The following is a 24,356-nucleotide window of genomic DNA, read 5'->3' on the forward strand; positions in this document are numbered from 1 at the left end:
GGTACTGATCAACGGTAGCGGTGGCTTTCCGGCGATCCACGGCGAAGAAGAGGTGGTGGACGGTGTTCTCCTCGCAGCTGCGAATCCAATGGAGGTGACGGCGAAGCTTGGCGACGACGGAAGGAGCAGCAGGGCCTCGCCGGAGATCAAAACGCGACGGCGAGCTTCGGGTTGACGGCGACGATGGAGCTCCGGTGGATTTTGGCTTCGGGGAAGTGGAGGCCGGTCTTGTTCTTGCCGCTGCGGTGCCGAAGGAAGTGGCGGCGCTGGACGAAGGCGACCAGGGAAGACGGCAACGGCGGCTGAAACGGCGGCCGGCGGCGGAGAGAGAAGGAGCGCGCGGGGAGAGCGATTCCGGCGACTACGGAGAGAGGGAGAGATGGCGGTCGAAAGAGGGGAGGGAGGGTGCACTATATATAGCCATGGGAACCCGGAATCGAGCCCACATCGACGGGAAAAACTCGGGAAAGTTTAGGATTCTCGCCGGTAAAAGGAAAGATTGATTCGCGAAATTGGAAAGGATTTCCATAGAAACATTTGGGGATTTCTTGGGGAAATTGAAGAGGAGATTGAGAGGATTCCATTCCCGCAACTAATTTGGAAAAAGGAGCAACGGGGAGGCCGGATTGGAGGAGGAGATCGGCACGGCTGCACAGGCTCGGCCTCTGTCCAGAGGTTGAAGAAGGTACTGTATCGGAGGGAGGCAAATTAGACTTTTGTTCTGGGCTTCCTTTTCCTTGGCACGATTGAAGGAGGGATGCAAAATGGACTTCGGGAATGGATAAGGCCGGCCGAAAAGAAGCAAGAATGGGCCGATAACTGAAGGTGAACTTTTCCTGTTTCGGCCCGAAAAGGAAAAGGGGATTTTAATTACTTTTCCCAATTAAATTAATCAGTGAAATGATCTTTCATTGTTAAAAATACTTCCAATGCTCAAATAATTCCAAGAAAAATCTTGAACATACTTGGACACTCTAATTATTTAACAATATTAAAAACATATCATTTAATGATTAATTTTTTAATTAAATAATTGCTGAACTGTTCTTTGTATTATTAAAATTAGGAATTGAGCTCTGAAAAATCCGAGAAAATTTCAGAGAGTATAATTAATCATGGAGAATTTAATACAAATTAAATCCAGCCATGCTTTATGTTTAGGAAATTTTATTTCCCACATTTAACTTCACTTGTAAATTAATGAACTTTTAATATAAATTCTATTAATAATTTATTGAATAAATTATAAATCCTGAAACGAAAAATCAGGCTGTGACAGTAAATTTTAGATTAGACTCATCAATTATCCGAATTCAACACCTCAACCAACTATTCGGTACACGCATCAGCGAAACATGGATCATAAGACTTGAAGCCCATCAAGTGTACAAAGAAATTAATTGGGCAAGCGTTCTGTTCATCAAGGCTATTGGAACCGACAATCCGTGGAGAATTTTAAATTTTTGAGTCAATTTAGTGATTATTGATTCCCTGTAATCTCTAGAAAAAAAACTTAATTGTTTTATTTATTTTCTAAGTTTGGTCAATGCGTGTGTAAAAAAATGTTGGTAGTGACTTATGCTCCATCCCGCATCGATTAGTTTCTGTTCTTATTTCTTTTATACATTCGGCTATGATACTTAAAATTTTGGATTCGTTTTTTAGTGTCGGTGCATATTGTATGTTGTGAGTTGTGATTCGGGGATGGGGATTAATTTGCATTTGGGGCAGCAGGGAGTAACTCGGAGGATTTTTTTTTTATCGTGTGTGCCTCAAAGGTGCACCGCCGCTGTGCTAGGAGATGCCGAGAGGGAAAGGGAGGAGGAAGGCGCTGACAACGAGGCTGAGGTGGCGCGGCCGCGTGGTGGTGGCTGGTGGCGGTGGCCGGTGGCGGGAGGCGGATGCGGCATGGGTAGCGGTGGTGGTGATTCCCAACCATAGTACTAGAAATAGGAATCGGTTGAAAGGCTTCCGTGCGCGTGAGGTTTCTACCTGCGACGGACGAAAAAATTCATCTAGAAGCCTTGCATATTTTTTAATTTTTATATTTACTAGAAAAATGTCCATGCCTTGCTATGGAAAACTACACTTTCATGATCCAAGCGTTTTAAGAGAATATTCTTCACGGTGCACGCGAATACAATCTTTTGTCAAGTTCTAGATAAGAGGTAATTTTTTTTCAAAACAAACTATTTCACATTACACCAGATAAATTATTCTATTTGTACAAGACTGAAACACAAAATAATTGAAATCCGATCTCGACACGGACTTCGTGTCGCACATGAACATGATCTAAAAAGTTACAACTTTAATGTACAAGTCTCAACATTCGTACCTATGAGATTGGCCAGATCACAACTCGCGGTGGGCTTGGCGTAGAGGTACCTTGATGAGCACCACGCACGCTCCTGTAACTCATCCACTTCCCCCACCCTATCAGCTCCACGCTGAGGCAGCCCCACCCTCAGCCGCAGGCTCACAGCAGCACCCCCCGTCACCTCCCGCCCCCTCTCCCCCACCTCCTCCAGCCGCGGCCGCAGTTGCCTCTCTGCCCCACCGCGAAGCTGACAGGTGAAGAAGAGGAGGAAGCCCTCTCGGCCATCACCGGCCCTGGTGCCAACAGCTAGGTGACCGCGGAGGAGTGGCCACGGTGGGCACCTCCTCGCCTCTCTCGGCCACGATGGCCGCCGTCGTCCGTGAGCTTGTCGAGAGGAGGAGGTGTGCGCGGACGGAGAGGACACTACTGGAGAAGTGATCTTTGCCAGGATGGGCAAAAACCACAATTGTCCCGGTTCACCCAAAAACTGGGACTAAAAATTATTTTTAGTCCCGGTTTATAAGTGCAACAGGAAGATATGATCTTTAGTCTCGGTTGGTAACACAAACCGGGACTAAATGTCATCTTTAGTCCCGGTTGTAAATGCGTCAGGGGTTGTCAGGCGCCAGGGGATCTTTTGTCCCGGTTGGTGTTACAAACCAGGACTAAAGATGAGAGCTTTAGTCTCGATTTATGTTACAAACCGGGACTAAAGATCATGGTGATTTTTAGACCCGGTTGGTAACACCATCCGGGACTAAAGATCCCATCCATATATAGTCTTCTTCTTCCTCTAGCTAGCCCGAGAAGGCTGTTGGTATTTCTTAACGATATTATTAGAAATATAACTCCGAGCAATGGCGCAGAAATACTTCTGGTATATTATGGTTACAGAGTTCATTCGCAAGCGCACGGATATACCATTATAGCATTTCACCCGAGAGTATTCCAAGGGTATCTGTCGACGTTTGATGTCGCGATTCCGGTATTTGCATAGTATGGGGATCATAGGTACTAGGATATATGCGAGATTGAGGTAAAAGAGATGGGGATGAGGATTTTTATACAGGTTCGGGCCTCTGAATTGTCAGGTAATAACCCTACTCCTGTTGGCCGATGCCGGTCATTGCTCTTATTCACCATAATCACACCAGTACAATATTTGGGGGTAGCCTATCTATTTGTTGTCGACGTGATGGCTTGAAGTATCATCACGTAGTCGACAACAGGGTAGTCTTCCTCCTCGAATCCGTGCCCGGCGAGATCAGAGATAGTGCTAGATCCCTCCTGACGGTAGTCGTAAGTACCATACGAGGGTCCTCCTAGACAAATCTCTAACATAGATATCCGGCGTCTTGTCTTGGCGTATGTTGGCTTGTATATTGATCTATCGTTCCCCTCTCCCCTTTCCTCATAGGGGGCCTTGTATTTATACCCATAGGTGTCCCATTGTCCAAATAGAACTAGGGAAACCAATATGGATACAATCCGAGTAGTCCTTGTCGTTTCTATGTAGAACTATATTCATCCTTCCTTATGCGGAACTCCTCCTATATCCGAAGATTGTTTCTGTATAAGACATGGTATGTGGTGGGTCCTGCTGAGATTTAGTGAACTACTATTAGGTATGTGGTATCCAAAACCCTGACAGTATTGTATTTATTTAATCCCGTGGGAAGATCATAGTAGAGAGAACCGGACTAATAATTTATATGTTACTTGAAATAATCAGAGTCTAAGCAGAGGTTAAGATAATCCAAGGGTAGAGTGACACACAAGGAGGGAGCTACTCATTCTCATACTAAAATATCTAAGCTAAGTGGAAAGAAAATAGAAAGAGAATCTATTCCTATACTTCTAGTATACATAGTATACATACATTCTAGTTATAAGATTAACTAGCTAATACTCTCTATCCGATGCCCTCTTGGTACTTCGAGAAGCCACCCCTGACTGCCGAGTTCCTCACGGCAGCCCGTCATGACCATACAACCAGGGCTAAATACGAAGGAGTACCCTCCCCAGGAAATTAACTTAGGACTATATACACGCGCGGAGGAATACCCGTGCTGAGCTGTCACCATCAGCGGCCCACTTCTCATCCGCAGCATATAATCCAAATAATGATATCCCGTAATCTAGACACTACGCCTAAACTACCAGATACTACTCTAATATCATCGTCATGACATAGAGTAATTGCATAAGCAAACGCTATACCCGTACTGATGCATCTCCCAGATAAGCTAGCAGTATAATCAGTATAACATGAACATAATGCAAAGTTGGCATTCATATACTTGGAAAGTATTTCAATACCATAAATGTATAAAGAAGAGTATTCTAATAAAAGCAAAAAGCTTACAAAAGAGAAGAGGAGATCTACTAGAGCCATACCTGAACTCTTCCGAAGGCTTCCGGACTCCGATTTCTACTCTATTCCTACTCCACTAGCTTCAGAACACTAAACTAAACTTGAGAGAATATGAGAGAGCTTTGCTTGAGATGTGTGAGTGAAATGAGAAGGTGAAGTCCTTAAATAGGCAGGTATGACGGTTGTAACTGCTGTGAAATGTCTGAAATACCCTGCAACCGTCATCAGGAGAAGATCTAGAGCGTCCCTGCCAAACCCCACATCCAACGGTGGAGGTGGGTCTGGTTCGGCCGAACCAGGGGCCGGCCCAACCAGCCCACAATTTGGCTGGTGGCCTTCTGGACTTCTCTTCTCCGAAGACTTGTGAATTTTGGCCCAATTGATCGTGTCATTTCTGAGTTCTTAAGCCATTTATATATAAGTCTGATTTTCGACATCGTCCGATTGATTAATCGTCTTATTTGATGTCGATTCTCCTCTACTTTATAGTTATTCACTGCAAAAGGTTAGTGATCCAAATACTAGTGGAATATTATTATTCTAACAGAAATATGCATTGCAAGCATAACTAGTTCTCTTCTATTTTGGTAATATTGACGGTCGAAACTGATCGCTAACGACCGTCAACGAAGGCTTCAAAATTTTCTTGAGTTTGAGGGGATGTGCTGCCAAATTTTTTGGTGATTTTGTTTTGGTGATAATATACAACTTGGAGGTGTCAAAAAGGTTAGCAACTTCATCCTCCTCTATTTTGTGGTTAGCATTTGCATTTAGAGATATGTTTTGTACACTATTTTGCCTCTATAAATTTGGAATGGGAGATGATGAGAGAGAAAGTTTGTGTAGAGATGGAATAATATAGAAATTTTTTTATTTAGAATTTGAGAAAAAACTTGTGATAAAAGAGATGAGAAAGAAAAAGATAGAAAATTAATCTAAAAGAATATAAAACTAAGTTAATTTAAATTAAATTAAGTACAACACATTAAATAGTTTACAACTTTATTGTGGAATTGAAACATGAATAATTTGTGGTATTATTTTATAATTATTGTTTGAATAATTATATATAACTATTGTATGATTGTTTAATTGGTTAGAAAACTAAGTTAATTTAAAATTAAAATAATTACAACACATTAAATATTTGTTTACAACTTCAAATATAATTAAAACATGAATAATATGTGGTATTATTTTATAATCAAATTTGTTTATTTAGAATTTGAAAAAAAAAACTTGTGATAAAAGTGATGAGAAAGAAAAAGATAGAAAATTAATCTAAAAGAATAGAAAACTAAGTTAATTTAAATTAAATTAAGTACAACACATTAAACATGAATAATTTGTGGTATTATTTTATAATTATTGTTTGAATAATTATATATAACTATTGTATGATTGTTTAATTAGTTTGGCTTTAGTGAATTATTTTTCTCGATTTTTGTGCTTTTTGTGTAGATGGATCGGCAATGGATGTGCGCAGACCGACGGTCGAAAGAGTTTATTGATGGCGTGCATAATTTTCTGAGAGTGGCCGAAGCTAACAAGCAGAATAATGGTTTTATCCGTTCTCCATGCACTAAGTGCAAAAACCAGAGGGAGTATTTTGCAGTAAGAACTACTCATATTCTCTTGTTTGAGATGGGCTTCATGCCAAGCTATAATGTTTGGGCCTCGCATGGGGAGCAAGGTGATCAAATGGAAGAAGATGAAGTAGAAGACGAGAACATTCCGGACTGAGCTCAATATGGTAGATTTGAAGGAAATACAACGGGTGAGGTGGAAAGGGCTGTTGAAGATAATGACGCTGCAAATGATCGTGGTCAGATGTTGCAGGATGTCAAGGAGGACTGCGAAAGTGAAAAGGAGGCTCAGAAATTAGAGCGTATGTTAGCGGATCACAAGACGTCATTGTAACCAGGTTGCGAACAGGGGCACAAAAAGTTGGGTACAACTCTGGAATTTTTGCAATGGAAGGCCGAAAATGGTGTCTGCCACAAGGCATTCGGCAACGTATTAAAACTAGTGAAGAACATTCTTCCGGAGGAAAACAAGTTGCCCGAAACAACATACGAAGGTAAGAAGATAGTCTGCCCTCTAGGACTGGAGGTGCAGAAGATACACGCATGTCCGAATGATTGTATCCTCTATCGTGGTGAGAAGTACGAGAACCTAGAAGCATACCCGGTCTGTAATGCACTACGATACAAGATTAGAAGAGACAATCCAGGTGAAGTTGACAGACAGCCTTCGAAGAGGAGAGTTGCTGCTAAGGTGATGTGGTATTTCCTTATAATACCATGGCTCAGATGTTTGTTCAGGAACAAAGAGCATGAAAGAATGATGCGATGGCACGCAGAAGAACGTCAACAAGACGGGATGCTGAGACACCCCGCTGATGGGTCACAGTGGCGAAACATCGATAGAAAGTTTAAAGACTTTGGAAAGGATGCACGAAACGTAAGATTCGGTTTAAGTACGGATGACATGAATCCATTTGGAGAGATGAGCAGTGGCCATACCACTTGGACTGTTACGATGTGTATCTACAACCTCCCCCCTTGGCTATGCATGAAGAGGAAATACATCATGATGCCGATTATTTTTCAAGTCCCAAAGCAACCCGGTAACAATATTGATGTGTACCTAAGACCACTGGTCAAAGATCTGAAACTGTTGTGGAAAAAAGAAGGCGTCCCTATGTGGGATGAGGACAAACAGGAGGAATTTAACCTACGAGCGTTGTTGTTCGTAACCATCAACGATTGGTTTGCCCTTAGCAACCTATCCGAACAGTCAAACAATGGGTACAAGGCTTCCATTGTTTGGAAGAAACTGAAAGTACGTATCTGAAGCATTGTAAAAAGGTTGTGTACATGGGCCATCGTCGATTTCTTGTTGTGACCCAACCTGTCCTCAAGAAAGGCAAGCATTTCGAACAGAAGGCGGACTACCGTAAGAAGCCTATATTTCGCAACGGTAAATACGTGTTCGATATGGTGAAAGATCTCAAAGTAGTGTTTGGAAAGGGACCTGGCAGCCAACCCATAGCCAGCGAAGATGGTCACGCGGCGATGTAGAAGAAGAAGTCTATTTTTTGGGAGTTACCCTCTTGGACGTCCGCCATGCAATCGATGTGATGCACCTCACTAAGAACTTCTGCGTCAACTTGCTGGGCTTCCTAGGTGTATACGGGAAGTCGAAAGATACACTTGAAGCACACAATGATCTCTAAGATATGAGTCAACGCGAGGACCTCTACATGGAACCAAAGGAGAAAGGAAGCCAGTACTTGAGCCCAACCAGCTACACTCTAAGCAAGGCAGAGAAGGAAAGTATGTTTGAATGCTTGGAGAGTCGTCTGGGTACTCCTCTAATATAAATAGAATAATAAGTATGAAGGATAAGAAGTTTACAAACCTAAAGTCTCATGACTGTCACGTGTTGATGACACAACTGCTTCATGTTATAATTCGAGGTATTCTCCCTGACAATGCCCGGGCAACAATAACAAAGCTATGTGTTTCATGAACGCAATTTCACAGAAGGTCATCAATCCAGACAAATTAGAAGCCCTTCAAAATGATGTGGTGCAATGCCTTGTCAGCTTTGAGTTGATCTTTCCACCTTTCTTCTTCAACATAATGACGCATCTTCCAAGTCACATTGTGAAAGAGATCAGTATTCTCCGGCTCTCGGGCCTGTGTACCTACCCAACATGTTTCCTTTCGAGAGGTACATGGGTATTCTAAAGAAGTATGTTCGTAACCATTCTTATCCGGAAACAAGCATAGCCAAGGGGTATGGAACAGAGGAGGTCATTGAGTTTTTCTTAGAATTTATTGAAGACCTTCGTCCAATCGGGGTGGCAGAAATCACGACATGAAGGGAGGCTACGGGGAAAGGGGACTCTTGGAAGGAAAGCAATTATGACTGTAGATGTCACATCCTGATTTTTGTTTCAGGATTTATAAATTATTTAATAAATTATTATTAGAATTTATATTAAATGTTCATTAATTTACAAGTGAAGTTAAATGTGGGAAATAAAATTTCCTAAATATAAAGCATGGATGGATTTAATTTTTTATTAAATTCTCCATGGTTAATTATACTCTCTGGAATATTCTCGGATTTTTCGGAGCTCAATTCCTAATTTTTAATCTTACAAAGAGCATTTCGGTAATTACCCACATATTAAATTAATCATTAAATGGTCTAATTATAATTTTGTTAAGTACTTTGAGTGTCCAAGTATGTTCAAGATTTTTCTTGGAATTATTTGAGCATTGGAAGTATTTTTAACAATTCAAAGATCATTTCATTGATTAATTTAATTGGAAAAAGTAATAAAAATCCTCCTCCTCAGCTTGGGCCGAATCCAGCCCATTCCCTCCTTTCCCCTCTCCCTTCCTCTCAGCCAGGCCGAAAGTCTGTTTTGCCTCCCTGGCGCTACAGTACTCCATCTTCCTCCTCCAGCCGACTGTCTCCCGTGCCGTGCACAGTGCCGCCGATTCCCTTCCAAAATCCGACCTCCCCGTTGCTCCTATTTCCAAATTGGTTGCGGGAATGGAATCCTATCAATCTCCTCTTCCTTTTCCCTAAGAAATCCTCAAAATTTTCTATGGAAATTCTTTCCAATTTCGCGGATCAAATCCTTCCTTTTCCGGCGAGAACCCTAAACTTTCCCGAGTTTTTCCCGTCGATTTGGGCCCGGACCCGAGCTCCCATGGCTATATAAAGGACCCCCCTAGTCCTCCTCTTTCGTTTGCCCCATCTCCCGAGCTTTCCCGTGCCTCGTAGCTGCCGCGCCGCCGCCGTTTAGCTCGCCGTTGCCGCCGGCTGACTCCATCCGCGCCGCGCCGTCGCCTCCGTCGTCGCCGCCGGTCGCCGCCACCACTGTTAGGTGCGCGAGAGCGAGGAGAAGCCTGGCCGCTCCCTCCCCGCTATCGCCGGTCACCGGAGCTCCGCCGCCACCGCCGACCGAGCCGCCGCCGCCACCCACTTCGTCGCCGGCCGTCGTCGTTCGTCGTTTGGTTCGAGGGTGAGTACCGTTGGGTTCGTCTCGTCGTCCTCTACGTGTGCATGCCTTCCAAATCCGCAGCCGGCCGCTCTAGCTCCCGCAAGCTTGCCATCCGAGCCGGCCACCATTGATGAGGTCATCGCTGACGTCATCATCGTTTTTTTCTTTTTCCTGTTTTTCTAATAGATTAAATCTTCGGAAATTCATAACTAAATCATCGTAACTCGGTTTTGAGTGGTTCAGGTTGCTAAATTCATCTAAAATCATGATCTACATGTTGGTTTACTTTTTATGTATTGTTTATTTGGTTTTTATTAGTCTTTTTCTTTGTTTTGCGTGTTAGCTTGTCGTTTCCGTCGTTGCGAAGGTTCGTGAGTGCGCCGGAAGTATTCAAGAAGATTAATTGAAGACCGATTATTGCAAGGCAAGTCACACAGATGCTAAACACAATCCTTTGAGCATGTTGATCCTATATTTAAATTTTCTATTTATTTCAACTGTACATTTATTTTCGAATGTCACCGGGTGGTGTGAACCTATTCCTTTGTTATGGCCTGTTTGCATTGATTACTCTATTCCTTGATACCTTGGGATATTATAATTTGACTAGTTGAGCTTTATATATATTGGTTCAACTAGATATTAGATATGATTGCTTAGCCATGCTTAGAAACATTAGCACACTATTGGGATTACTTATGACTCATTATTATTTAATGATGGCTTAATGATAGTTCACGATGGTCAATCGTGATTGGTTAATTAATTACTTGCCAACTAAAACTTGATAATGGTGGGTTGTGAGCACATGGTTTTGAGAGTCGTGCTCATGACAATTAAGGACCGGTTCGCGAGCTACTATTGTGAAACATTAATCATGCCAACCACAAGCCAGCGTGGGCAACGGCTTTACCTTTCGTATAGCATGGTTCATTGCAGAGCACCAGACTGAGAAGTGGCGGAGATAAGCCCACGGGGGTTGCTGGGGAGTCCATGCCTCTGGTTTTTGAGGGGGTGATTATGATCCAGGAAAGGTGCACTGTGGTGGGTTGTGTTATGCGAGGGGTAATGTCACAGCTCCTTTCCGAGGTACCGTGGTGGTACTGAGGCACATGGTGACATGTTGTGGGGCTGTGTCTTGTGGGTACAGTGGTACACCTCTGGCCAGAGTAAAACTATTCGAATAGCCGTGCCCGCGGTTATGGGCGGGTTGAGCAATGTTTTTCGTGATTAGTCTCACACCTCTCACAATAATTATGGATGTTATACTGGTAATAATTTGTTTAGCTCCTGGTTTGGAGTTAAATCTGTACAGCCGGGTATGGTTGTTCAGGATGGTTGGGCCTGTGCAGCATGGGTGTGCTGTTCAGTGTTGATTAAAATTTCTGATTAACTACTCCACTGTTTTATTTCTCTTAAATGTTTTGCTAAATGCTGCTTTTGCAAATGAGCCTATATTATGCCATCCTTTGGTATCCTTGTGCACTTGCATATTTGCTGTGTGGCTTGCTGAGTATGTCATATGCTCACCTTGCAATAATCAATCAACCTCAGTTGAAGAAAAAGGATCCAGAAGGAGAAGACGTTTGGCTTATACCCCAGTTGAGCTGCCTGTGGGAGTGGAGCCGGAGCTTCGCTAGATTTTATTTTCCGCTGCAGTTTTCTTCATGGTGAGGACTAAGTGCCTCTTAAGTAAGTATATATCGGTTTAGTTATTATGATGGATTTGTATATTAAATTGTCAGTTTGTGTACCTCGGTTGATTCCTGGACGAGGATTTTATGCACAAATAAGTTTGGAAATTACTAGTGAATTTCCGGGCGTGACAGTAGACAACGATTTATTCTGTAAAGCACATTTCACGGTTTTGCAACAATCTTCGTTGGTGGCTCCTTACATCGAGGAGCACATGGCGATTATTCGGTCCAAAAACATCGTTAAGTCCGATGCCTGGATTGCACGACATCACATTGATACTTTCCCAGCGTGGCTACGACAACATCTCATAGCTAACGACGATTAACCAACAGCTTGCCTTCTTGGAGAGGGGACCATCTGGCTCACGACATGGCAAGGATATGAGATCAATGGGTATATATTTTACATAATAGCCCAAGACAGCAAGAGCACGAACCAGAACAGTGTTGTTCGTATCGATGCCATTAGACAGAATGGCCCAACCAGCACGTATTACGGTGCCATCGACGACATATGGGAACTTAACTATTGACCTCTGAAGGTCCCTCTGTTCCGGTGCCAATGGGTTAGGCTGACTGGTGGAGGCATAACGATCGATGATAGTGGGATGACAACGGTTGACCTTACTAAGGTTGGATACTCCGACGAACCATTCGTCCTAGCCAATGATGTAACGCAAGTTTTCTACATTGAAGGACATGACTAGCAAAGCAAAGAAGGGGAAAGGGCCCAACGAGTCTAAGCGCCACGTGGTTCTCCCTGGCAAAAGGAAAATCGTCGGAGTCGATGATAAGACTGACGAAGATTACAATCAGTTCGACGGGCAACTTCCGTTCGCGGTGACAGTTGACCTGAGCATCCTCCTATCAAATGAAGACACCCCTTACTCACGAGCTGATCATAAGGAGGAAACATTAGTGAGGAGAAAGTACGTGAGGAAAACCGATGTATTAGCCTAGACTGTTGTATGGATGATGTAAATTTGTTTTAAAATGTATTGAAGATTCATCTCTTTCTATTGTTGTATGGCGATATCTGATTATTAGAATTTAAAACAATTTTAAATCGAGGATATGGTAATTATATATGATTATTAGATTTTAAACCAATTTTAAGTTGGGGATAGAATAATTATATATGATCATTAGAATTTAAATCAATTTAAAATCGATGATATGATAATTAATAGAGAAAAGAGAGAGCAAGCGGGCGACAAATCTGTCGCCGACTACACGCAGGCTCCTAGGCACCCAAATTAACTGCATCCCTGTTGAAGCAAAACAAAGAACACTGAGGGAGAGAGGAAAGGCACCATGCGGTAAAAAAATAGTAAAATTTCTTAATCTTGTTTAACGTGCCAATAGCCTGTTACTGTATTCTCTAGCTACTAATTAATTTGCTTTACATGACGTGGCACACTTATATCGCTAGCAGCTGGCTTGTACACAAAACCAAGAAAATATATGAAAGAGACAAGTCGGCCATGTATTAATTATAAAGAGCTAGCTATTATATGGGTAGTCTAAGAGAAAGCTACAAAGAATCTTTCAACCGACAAACATGCTATATTATTAGAGTAAGTTTAATAGTATATCCAACTACTAACTTCAATTCATCTATAATCAATATAATAGCTTATTCTACCTATAAGCATATACTACACCATTAATATATAGTCACACCTTTCATATACACATATTGTATTGGAGTTCGTGCTTCAGGTAGCTACAACGCTTTTCTTCTCTCTCTTCTTTCCTTCTCTTTCTTCTCTTCTCTTCTCTACGTGTGCTTACAGCTGACCTGTATCTTGCTATTGTACTCTCTTCTAGCCTTGCTCTCAATTGCTCGACTACTGCAGGGATCTTGTACATGCTTTCCTCCGTTCTTTTTTGGGCTTGTTTAGTTAGGGAAATGGAAATTTGTAGGTGTCACATCGGATGTTTGACCGAATATCGGAAGGGGTTTTTGGATACGAATGAAAAAACTAATTTCAGAACTCGTCGGAAAACCGCGAGACGAATATTTTGATCCTAATTAATCCGTCATTAGCACATATGGGTTACTGTAGCACTTATGGCTAATCACGGACTAATTAGGCTCAAAAGATACGTCTCGCGATTTCCCCCTATAATTGTGCAATTAGTTTTTATTTTTATCTATATTTAATACTCCATGCATGTGTCTAAAGATTCGATGTGATGTTGTTGGGAAAAGTTTTGGGGAACTAAGGCCCTGTTTAATTCGCGAAATGAAAATCTTTTGATATCACATGGACATTTGACCGGATGTTGGAAGAGGTTTTCGGACAAGAATAAAAAAACTAATTTCATAACTCGCCTGGAAACCGCAAGACGAATCTTTTGAGACTAATTAAACCGTCATTAGTATATGTAGGTTACTGTAGCACTTATGACAAATTATGGACTAATTAGGATCAAAAGATTCGTCTCGCGATTTCTCCCATAACTGTGCAATTAGTTTTTATTTTTATCTATATTTAATGTTCTATGCATGTATCGATGTGATGTTTTTAGAAAAATATTTTGAAAACTAAACAAGGCCTTTAGAGCAGATACAATAGCAGGCTATAAACCAGCTGCAAACATATTTTAAGAAGATAAATAAGGAGAGAGAAGAGCAGCGGGCTACAGATTTTTAGCCAGCTGTAGCACGGACTCCAAGACATACTGTGTGTATGATAAGTAGGACCATGTATTAATAGGGTAGTATGTAACTATTGTATGAATAAGCTATTAGGTTGGTTATAGATGAATTGGAGCTAGTAGTTGGCTATACTATTAAACTTGCTCTTACTGAACACCTCTGCTCCTCATCAACGATCAGCCAGTTGTGCTTGTATGGTCGTTGCGTCAAACAGTAGTTGCGTGAATCCGATTCGATATCGACAACGCTGCTGCACATACGGCGGGAAAGCTTCGGGCTTGGAACTGGAAAAGTGCTCGGTCGGCTCGGTACGCTTGCTCAAGGAACAGATGATCCACACCGTCCAGTTTCAAGATTAGAACGGCAAAGCCAGTATCGGCGGCGAAGCCCAAGCTCCCGAAACAAGTCTGCATGGGGATGAAGGTAATGTGCTGATGTTGAGATTATAGGCATATAATGATTTAATATATTCCATAAATAAATCATGACATTGCAGATGTATACTAGCATTAACGCATCATTAGATCTACACATGTAAACTAAGCAGTAAAACATGAACAGATTAAATATGCATAACACATTGAACACGTGCCGAGATTGCGGAACAACCGGTTGCTCAACAGGAATCACTCGCGGTTGCGGACGTCGACGAAGGCGCGCAGCACGCGTGCGAAAAGGAAGACGAGCCGTCGCGAACGAACAGAGAGCAGTCGCGCAAAGCGCTTCCCAAAAACCTTATTACCGCCTTCTCCCGGTGCAGGATGTCGAAGGCAGAGGTTCCGAAGACCTGCTCTCCCGATCGCCAGTGCACGCCGGCGAGCGGGATGGAGTAGTCTACGAGCGATGGCGCAGCACAGAGTAGGAGGCAAACCCTAGATTGATTTCGCGTGTGTTGCGTGAAGGCGGCGGCTCAGTTTATATAGAGATAGGTCGCTTGATCAGGGCGCCCACACGATCTCCACTCCGCGTAACCGAACAAAACTGCAAAAGGAGGCTGCATCTGCGCAAGAGTGAGGAGCCAATTTTGCGGACCATTACCTTATTACCGCCTTCTCCCGGTGCAGGATGTCGAAGGCAGAGGTTCTGAAGACCTGCTCTCCCGATCGCCGGTGCACTCCGGTGAGCGGGATGGAGTATTCTACAAGCGATGGCGCAGCACGCAGCACAGAGTAGGAGGCAAACCCTAGATTGATTTCGCATGTGTTGCGTGAAGGCGGCAGCTCGGTTTATATAGAGATAGGTCGCTTGATCAGGGCGCCCACACGATCTCCACTCCCCGTAACCGAACAAAACTGCAAAAGGAGCCTGCATCTGCACAAGGGTGAGGAGCCAATTTCGCGCCTGCCCTGCCAGGCGAGGCGAGGCGAGCGAGAGTGCGCGTGTGTTCCCCCTCTTCTCTCCACCACATGCTTCAAGTGGCTAGGAGGGCATCCTCCCTTTTAAGGAGGTCCCCCTCTCCAAGAATAAACAAGGTGGTACTAAACTCCCCATGCATGCCATCCCATGAGGTGGGCTTTTGTGATTTTCCAAAGAATTAATCTTCGAGTGGGCCTTAGCCCATCCATTAATTCCAATAATCCCCCACCAAATCTCAAAATCCCACTGAGATTTGCCTTTTCCAATGTACTGTTTATATACCAGCGGTTCGATGAAGACCGATTAAGGTTGAACATCCACCTAGAACTAAAGCTACACTTACTCACAACTTGAACAATGGACTACGTCTTGAATTGCAAGTCTTGTGCAAGCAAGTTTCACTTAGAGTCTTATCTGGTACTAGACCGTCTGTAGACTACCCCTCGGGTGGAGCGTATAAGACATACTCCTAGGTCTTTAGTAAGCTTCCTAGAAGATTCACCCAAAATCTCCATAGACTGCGACCAATAGTCAAGCTCACAAAGGTGAGTTCTTTCAAGAATGCTCTGCAGGACAATATCTTCGCTAGTTAAAGCCAACAGAACTCATTAAGGTATAGCCAACCTGCCTTGCAGCTCACGAGAGTACACGCATCTTCACTTAGAGAGGGTATAGATTGGTACTCTCCTCTAGTTTACTAATGTTTGTTCTTCCCAGGTTTTAATTCACGGGATTTCCGATCACATAGATTGGGTTACCACCATAATATAACTCACATGGGTCTCAAACCCATCTCCTTTGATGCATTGTCTATCACATTTTGTGATAGTCCCTTCGTGAAGGGATTTGCCAGGTTTCTGGCTGTTTGGATGTAATCCAACGTTATAACTCCGGAGTTTCTCAATTTCCGGATAGACTTCAATCGTCTTTTCACATGTCTAGATGATTTCATATTATCCTCAGAACAATTCACTTTGACAATTATCGTTTGATTGTCACAGTTCATAAGGATAGTCGGCACCAGTTTTTCAACAATAGGCAGATCCATTAGTAGATCACGCAGCCATTCTGCCTCAACAGTAGCAGTATCCAGTGCCGTCATCTCTGCTTCTATGGTTGACCTCGTCAAAATGGTCTGTTTGCAAGACCTCCACGAAACAGCACCACCACCTAGTGTGAAGACATATCCACTAGTGGCTTTGATCTGATCCAGTTAGAATCACTATATTCCTCCAGTACCGCAGGATACTCAGTATAGTGAAGCTCCAATTTCATAGTACCTTTCAGATAGTGCATTACTCGCTCAAGCGCACGCCAGTGATCATTTCCCGGATTAGAGGTAAACCGACTCAACTTGCTCACAGCAAAGGAGATATCAGGCCTAGTTGCACTAGCCAGGTACATAAGCGAGCTAATGATTTGGGAGTATTCCAGTTGATTCCTAGCAATTCTCTTGTTCTTGCGAAGCAACAAGCTAGGATCATAAGGTGTTGGAGAAGGCTTACTATCAATGTAGCCCAAGCGATTCAAGATCTTCTCCACATAATGGGACTGCAAGAGTGTAATCTCATTCTTACCTCTAATTAGCTTAATGTTTAGGATAACATCAGCTACTCCCAAATCCTTCATATCAAAATTTTGAGACAAGAATGATTTAACCTCATTTATCACCTCAAGGTTTGTCCCAAATATCAGTATGTCATCGACATACAAGCACAGAATAACTCCCTCACCCCCATGGCGATAGTACACACATTTATCTGCCTCATTGACTGCGAAGCCGGCAGATGTCAATGTTCTATCAAATTTCTCATGCCATTGCTTAGGAGCTTGTTTCAGACCATACAAAGACTTCAACAATTTGCACACCTTGCCATCTTGACCTTCAATTACAAACCCATCAGGCTGATCCATATAGATCTCCTCATCTAGTTCTCCATTAAGAAAAGTTGTCTTAACGTCCATTTGATGAACGAGAAGACCATGTGAGGCTGCTAGGGAAAGTAGCACACGAATTGTGGTCAATCTGGCAACGGGTGAGTAAGTGTCAAAGAAATCTTCGTTTTCTTTCTGAGTATAGCCCTTAGCAACAAGCCGAGCCTTGTACTTTTCAATGGTACCATCAGGCCTAAGCTTCTTTTTGAACACCCACTTGCATCCCTCAGGTTTACATCCATAGAGATGCTCTATCAACTCCCAAGTCCCGTTAGCGATAATGGAATCCATTTTACTACCGACAGCGTCCTTCCAGTAGTCTGCATCAGGAGATGCATATGCTTCTGAAATTAACTTAGGAGTGTCATCCACGAGGTACACAGTGAAATCATCACCAAAAGACTTAGCCGTCCTTTGTCTCTTACTCCTTCGAGGAGCTTCATTGCCATCCTCCTCAGTGACATGTTCATGTGTATGTTCAATTTGTTCTGGTGGTGTGATTAAACTGGGAATTATTTTAGAGGGTTGGTTAGAACTACTATGTGTATTCTTTATTGGGAAAAAGCTCTCAAAGAAGGTAACATCACGAGACTACATAGTTATACCAACATGCATATCAGGTACCACATTTTTAACTATTAAAAATCTATAGGCAACGCTGTGATGAACATATCCCAGAAAGACACAGTCCACAGTCTTAGGCCCAAGTTTGCGCTTCTTCATTATTAGTACATTGACTTTCGCCAAGCACCCCCATGTGCGCAAGTAAGAAAGTGATGGTTTTCTCCCAATCCATATCTCATATAGTGTTTTGTCCTTATTTCTGTTAGGAACTCTATTTAACACATGATTCGAAGTCAACAATGCCTCCCCCCACCATGCCTTAGGTAGTCCCGCGGTGTCCAACATGGTATTCACCAAGTCAGTCAGTGTACGGTTCTTCCTTTCGGCAATCCCATTAGACTCAGGAGAATAGGGAGGCGTCCTCTCATGTATAATGCCATGTTCCTCACAGAATAAGTCAAACTCATTTGAGAAAAACTCTCCACCACGATCAGACCTAAGTCTTTTTATCTTTTTGTTAAGTTGATTTTCAACTTCTACCTTATAAATTTTAAAATAGTCTAAAGCCTCGTCTTTCGTTTTCAACAAATACACATAGCAAAATCTAGTAGCATCATCAATCAACGACATGAAATATCGTTTTCCACCCTTCATCAACACCCCATTCATTTCACAGAGATCTGAATGTAGGAGTTCTAGAGGTGCCAAGTTTCTCTCCTCAGCAGCCTTGTGAGGCCTGCGAGATTACTTTGATTGCACACAACTATGGCACTTAGAACCTTTGACAATGGAAAACTTAGAAATTAAACACATGCTATAAAGCCGAGACATCAAGCTAAAATTAATATGACATAAATGTGAATGCCAAACATTAGCCTCATCATCCACACTGCCACAAATATGGTTCACAGACTTATTGTAGAAATCAGAAAGGGAAAAGCGGAACAGGCCTCCGCACTCATAACCTTTACCAATAAAATATTCATGTTTAGACACGACCACTTTATTAGACTCAAAAACCAACTTAAATCCGTCTCTAGTCAGACGGGAGCCACTAGCAAGATTCCTGTCGATAGTAGGGACATACTGCACGTTCTTCAGCTGCACAATCTTCCCCGAAGTAAACTTTAGATCTGCCGTGCCAACACCATGAACAGAAGCATGTGACCTATTCCCCATTAGGACGGTGGAACCCCGTGCGACCTGATAAGAAGAAAACAATGAGATGTCAGCACAAACATGTACATTGGCCCTTGCATCAACCCACCAATTAGTAGACTGATTAACTGAAAAAACAGTAGGTAAATTACCATACCCGCTTCCATCTCTAGTGTTGCCAATGGTCACATTAGCAGGCTTGGAAGTCTGCCCTGCAGGTGCCTTCATCCCCTTGCGTTGTGGACACTTCCTAGCCAGATGACTAGGTTGGCCACACACAAAGCAAGTCCTCTCATCCTAATTAGGATTGTTGTTGTTGTTCTTCTTCTTGAAGTTGGTGGTCTGCTGAGCTTTGTATTAACCTTTGCTCTTGTTCCGGGCCTTGTGCACGACATTGGCGCTGGACTGCCCACCATCGCCCTTAGACGCGGAGTCTTTTTCCCGAGCTTTCTCCTCAACATCAAGAGACGCTATCAACCCCTCAACGAAGTATTCCTGTCTCTTGTGTTTGAGTGCAGTACTGAAACCTCTCCAAGATGGAGGAAGTTTCGCAATAATGCACCCGGCCAAAAATTTGTCGGGTAAGACAACTTAAGGAGTTCGAGTTCCTTAGCCATGGTCTGTATTTCATGAGCCTGCTCAACTACAAAACGGTTGTTAGCCATCTTGTAGTCATGAAACTGCTGCATGATGTACAGATCATTGCTAGCATCAGTAGCACCGAATTTAGTATTCAGTGCATCCCACAACTCCTTAGCGTCGGTCATATGCATATACACCTTGACCAGACGATCACCAAGCACGCTAAAAATGCATCCCACAAAGAGAGTAGTGGCCTCATCAAATTCTTTCTGCTGGTCAACATTAAGAACTCCCATAGCCTTGCCAGTACTCACCCAGAAGCATTTCATAGCTATCAGCCACAGAGTGACCCTGATCTGCCATCTCTTAAAATGCACACCGGTGAATTTATCCGGCCTCAGTGCATTGGCAAAACCAGCCATAGTAAAATCACAGTGCCTATAATAAGGTTTTTGGATTGTTGAGATTATAGGCATATAATGATTTAATATATTCCATAAATAAAGCATGACATTTCAGATGTATACTAGCATTAACCCATCATTAGATCTACACATGTAAACTAAGCAGTAAAACATGAACAGATTAAATATGCGCAACATATTGAACACGTACCGAGGTTTCGGAACAACCGGTTGCTCGGCAGGAATCACTTGCGGTTGCGGACGTCGACGAAGGCGCGCAGCACGCGAGCGAAGAGGAAGACGAGCCGTCGCAAACGAACAGAGAGCAGTCGCGCAAAGCGCTTCCCAAAAACCATATTATCGCCTTCTCCCGGTGCAGGACGTCGAAGGCAGAGGTTCCAGAGACCTGCTCTCTCGATCGCCGGTGCAAGCCGGCGAGTGGGATGGAGTAGTCTACGAGCGACAGTGCGGCACGGAGTAGGAGGCAAACCCTAGATTGATTTCGCGTGTGTTGCGTGAAGGCGGCGGCTCAGTTTATATAGAGATAGGTCGCTTGATCAGGGCGCCCACACGATCTCCACTCCGCGTAACCGAACCGGATATGTCGCGCGTAACTTATCCGGACTCCACGCCATTTTCACGCATCGGATTTTTCGGAATGTTTCCAAAACAAAACAAATCCGAATTTCCCGCGGCAAAACAAAACTGCAAATGGAGGCTACAGCTGCACAAGGGTGAGGAGCTAATCTTGCAGACCATTCGACACGTACGTCATGCACGCCCGCCCCTGCCCTGCCAGGCCAGGCGAGCGAGCGCGCGTGTGTTCCCCCTCTTCTCTCCACCACACATGCTTCAAATGGCTAGGAGGGCATCCTCCCTTTTAAGGAGGTCCCCCTCTCCTAGAATAAGCAAGGTGGTACTAAACTCCCCATGCATGTCATCCCATGAGGTAGGCTTTTGTGATTTTCCAAAGAATTAATCTTCGAGTGGGCCTTAGCCCATCCATTAATTCAAACAGCTGGTAGCTCCAGTAATTGAATCTGAAACTCGCCTGGTTAAATTGTATCTCTCCTAATTGGTTTGGATCCGAGTCAGAGAGCAAGAGCTTGTCGAAGTTGTCGGTGACGAAGAAGTCGAAATTCCCGAAGCGAAGACGAAGACGGTGACTTATGAAGTTGATTTCATCGCACTTGTCAATAGGTAACTCGATACATCCCTACCTGGCGCACTAATTGTCGAAACAAGATTTTGGCAATATGAAAAGGGGTAGCGTACGAGACCTAAAAGTGGATAGATGCGGAGATAAGGAAGATAGGTTCAGTCCCTCTCAATGAGAGGTAATACCCAACTCCTGTTTGGGGATAGTGTATATTGATCTGACGTTCTAGTTGAGAATCTCTACACCCTAGAGGGCCTCCTACCCACCTTTTATTGTATGGGAGCAGGTTACAAGACAGAAACATTAACCAATACGGCATCTGTCGGTGATATGAGCCCGGGGGTATCATGTTTAGAGGGAGGAGGCCGCCCCCAAACCCACATGGCGTCCCCTGAGGAGGGTGGCGCATGAGTGGAGTGGCGGCCGCCCCCTCCCAGCTTACGGTACTGAGTTTGGAGGGAGGAAGCTGCCCCAGACCCACGTGGCACTTCCCCGAGGGGGTGACGCCCGGGGTGGAGTGGCGGCTGCCCCCTCCTAGAGATTAGATGGAGGAGACTGCCCCTCAATGCCACGTGGCCCTCCCCCGAGGGGAGTCAGGCCCGAGGTAGGGTGGTGGCTACTCCGTCCCAGAGATTAGCCGGAGGAGGTTGCCCCTCAATGCCACGTGGCCCTCCCCCGAGGGGAGTTAGGCCCGAAGCGGGGTGGCGGCCACTTCGTCCCAAAGATTAGCCGGAGGAGGCTGCCCCCCAACGCCACGTGGCCCTCCCTCCTGTGACTAGGGGTCGGGCTCCCCCGACCCCCTCTGCGGGTTGCCACGTGCGGTGGGTTAGGTGGCCACCTTCGAGCGCTCACCTACCCGCATTAATGGCAACCTGAGCAGGCGCGCCACGCCACATTTAATGTGGCGTGCAGCGCGCCCAAATTGGTCTGTGACCGGTCGAATGACCGATAGGACCCGGGGTGTCAGGTGCACTACCGCATGGGTCAGAAGGCGTGCACCCCGTCCTATCCCATCAGTCATGATGGCGAAAGGTCTTAACCTCTCATCCTGGCCAGGGTCGGTCCATCCTCCCTGGTCAATTGGGGTTTCCATTTCCCGGCGTAAGCAGGAGCCCAGAAGTCTTCACCCATTAATAGCAGCTGACATGGGCGCCCTCCCATGTCAGGCGGCAAGATTTGACATGCCCCCAACATCAAGATGACGTGCGCCCGCTTCCCAAGTCAAGAAATAAGACATGCATTTAATGCAAAGAATGTAATACTTCTCCACCAAAGCTAGGTTTTTGGGCCCATGTGGTAACCCCTTGAGATATAAAAGGAGGTCAAACCTACTTGGGGAGGGGGGTCGATGGATGGATCCGGGATGAGCCATTTTAGACACTAGAGCAGTCTCTTACCCCCGATCATCAGCACCACCTTCTTCTCTAACAAGGAGATCTTGTAATCCTTCACTCAGTGAGCATAGCACAGGAGTAGGTTATTACACTTCTCAGTGACCCGAACCTGTATAAGTCCCTTGTGTCTCTTTTGCCTACGAAAGACCTTGCTAATTACCCGCTGCCCCCGGCCGAACTCTCAAAGGGGGGGCCTCACGGTTCCCTATTGGAGGAGTTAACCCTCCGACATCTGGCGCGCCAGGTAGGGGGCGCGTTTGTGATTTTTGAGGTTCTTCCGACCGCCGGCGTGATTAGCATCGCGCTGCCGATGCGGGGGAAGGTGCAGCCTCCTCAGGAGTGTCACGCCACCCTAGGCAGGGGGCAAGGCCCCCCACATCCCCACCGGGTAAGGTTGGCTGCCAGGTCTTTGTGGCGAGTCTTCGGAATGTCTGATGGCCCCCAAAGCTCCAGCCCTGCCTCACCGAGAAGTACGACGGCGACGTCGACCCCTCCGAGTCCCTCCAGATCTGCACGGCGATCATAGAGGCGGTGGGGGGTGGCGACCAGGTCATGGCGAGCGTCTTCCCCATGGCCCTCAGGGGCCAAGCGGGGGGTTGGCCCATGAACCTGCTGTCGCCTCGGTTCACTCCTGGGAGGACTCTTGCAGTTGAGCTCTGGGTGCCGTCAAAGCCCGGGACCCCTTGTGCTGGCTCTTCCGTAGTGGCTAGCTTTGATCCCGCCGGCTGGCTACGGTGCCCGGCCCGGCTCAACTGATCGTCCTTTCAAGTTTTAAGTATTTTCAATTTTTTCAATTCATCAACTTGAAATCTTATATTTAAATTCCCCCTATTTTATTCTCATGGCCCTGCGACGCTCGCGTCTTGTGCATTATTTGTATATTTGAATGATAATTTGTCATGATTCATTCGAAGGGTATGCTACTGAGTAATTATCCGAAGAAGTTTATGAAATAGTTCTGATAGTACTAAGTTAATCGTAAAGTGTTTCTCAAATAGTACGGACAGAACATAAATGACTAAAAGTTTAATACAAATAGATAAGTCAAGGACGATCAGTGCCCTTCGCACGCTTGCTAGGTCCTCACTTCTTCCTACGCCTAATCTGCTCAGTGGGATATGTCAAATTATCAGGGGGGTGCCTATCTCTAGCTGCCTGCTGTGGTGTCACGTCTGGCCCCTGACCGGCCTCCGTCTCCTGCGTCGGCTGTGTGACCTGAGGTGCTGCGTGCCAGTAATCCATCCCTACTTCCCCCTAGGGAGGATCAGTGGAAAAGAAGTCCTCAATGAATGCTGTGCGAGGGGAGTAAGCAGGCATTCCGTGATGCGTCGACGCCGAACCGTACTCATCGTCTGTTTGCACAAGAGGGAGAAACCAAAAAATATGGCGTAGTTAGTAACGATACATATAATTAGAAACTAAAGCGTGTTATTGTTTAAAATGACTTACATGTGTGCTGTGTGTGGCCCTGCTCTGGCGCACGCGGAGTGATATGAAGTCCCCATGCTGGTGTGTTCAACACGTTGTCCCCCGTTGGCATGTAAGCGAAGTGTGCCGACCCAGATGCTCCCTGCGAGGGGTGAACATAAGGCGGAGTTTGGAATACCTGCGGACGTGGTGGTGCCGTGCTCGACGTGGGTACCCCTGATCCGGCTGACCCCCTGGTGTACTCCGGTGCTGGGGTGTGCTGAAAGGAAGGACGACCGTGAGATGTGTGGGCCG

The 24,356-nt window shown here is 44.7% G+C and overlaps 1 protein-coding gene across 1 annotated transcript; it reads left to right on the top strand.

The window, feature by feature from the left end:
- Positions 1–4,869: 4,869 nt before the first annotated feature.
- On the top strand, positions 4,870–7,932 carry LOC136351522 (uncharacterized). Its single transcript, XM_066303703.1, has 3 exons — positions 4,870–4,969; positions 6,619–7,538; positions 7,738–7,932. Exons 1-3 carry the CDS (start codon positions 4,870–4,872, stop codon positions 7,930–7,932), a joined length of 1,215 nt encoding a protein of 404 aa, XP_066159800.1.
- Positions 7,933–24,356: the final 16,424 nt, after the last annotated feature.

The sequence above is a fragment of the Oryza sativa genome, chromosome 8 (assembly GCF_034140825.1).
Source record: "Oryza sativa Japonica Group chromosome 8, ASM3414082v1".
Lineage (NCBI taxonomy): Eukaryota > Viridiplantae > Streptophyta > Magnoliopsida > Poales > Poaceae > Oryza > Oryza sativa.

Coding starts and splice junctions, on each gene's coding strand:
- LOC136351522 (XM_066303703.1), top strand. CDS start 4,870: ATGACGGTTGTAACTGCTGTGAAATGTCTGAAATACCCTGCAACCGTC. Junction 4,970..6,618: donor CCCCACATCCAACGGTGGAG/GTGGGTCTGGTT, acceptor CATTGTAACCAG/GTTGCGAACAGGGGCACAAA. Junction 7,539..7,737: donor TTGTTTGGAAGAAACTGAAA/GTACGTATCTGA, acceptor GGGACCTGGCAG/CCAACCCATAGCCAGCGAAG.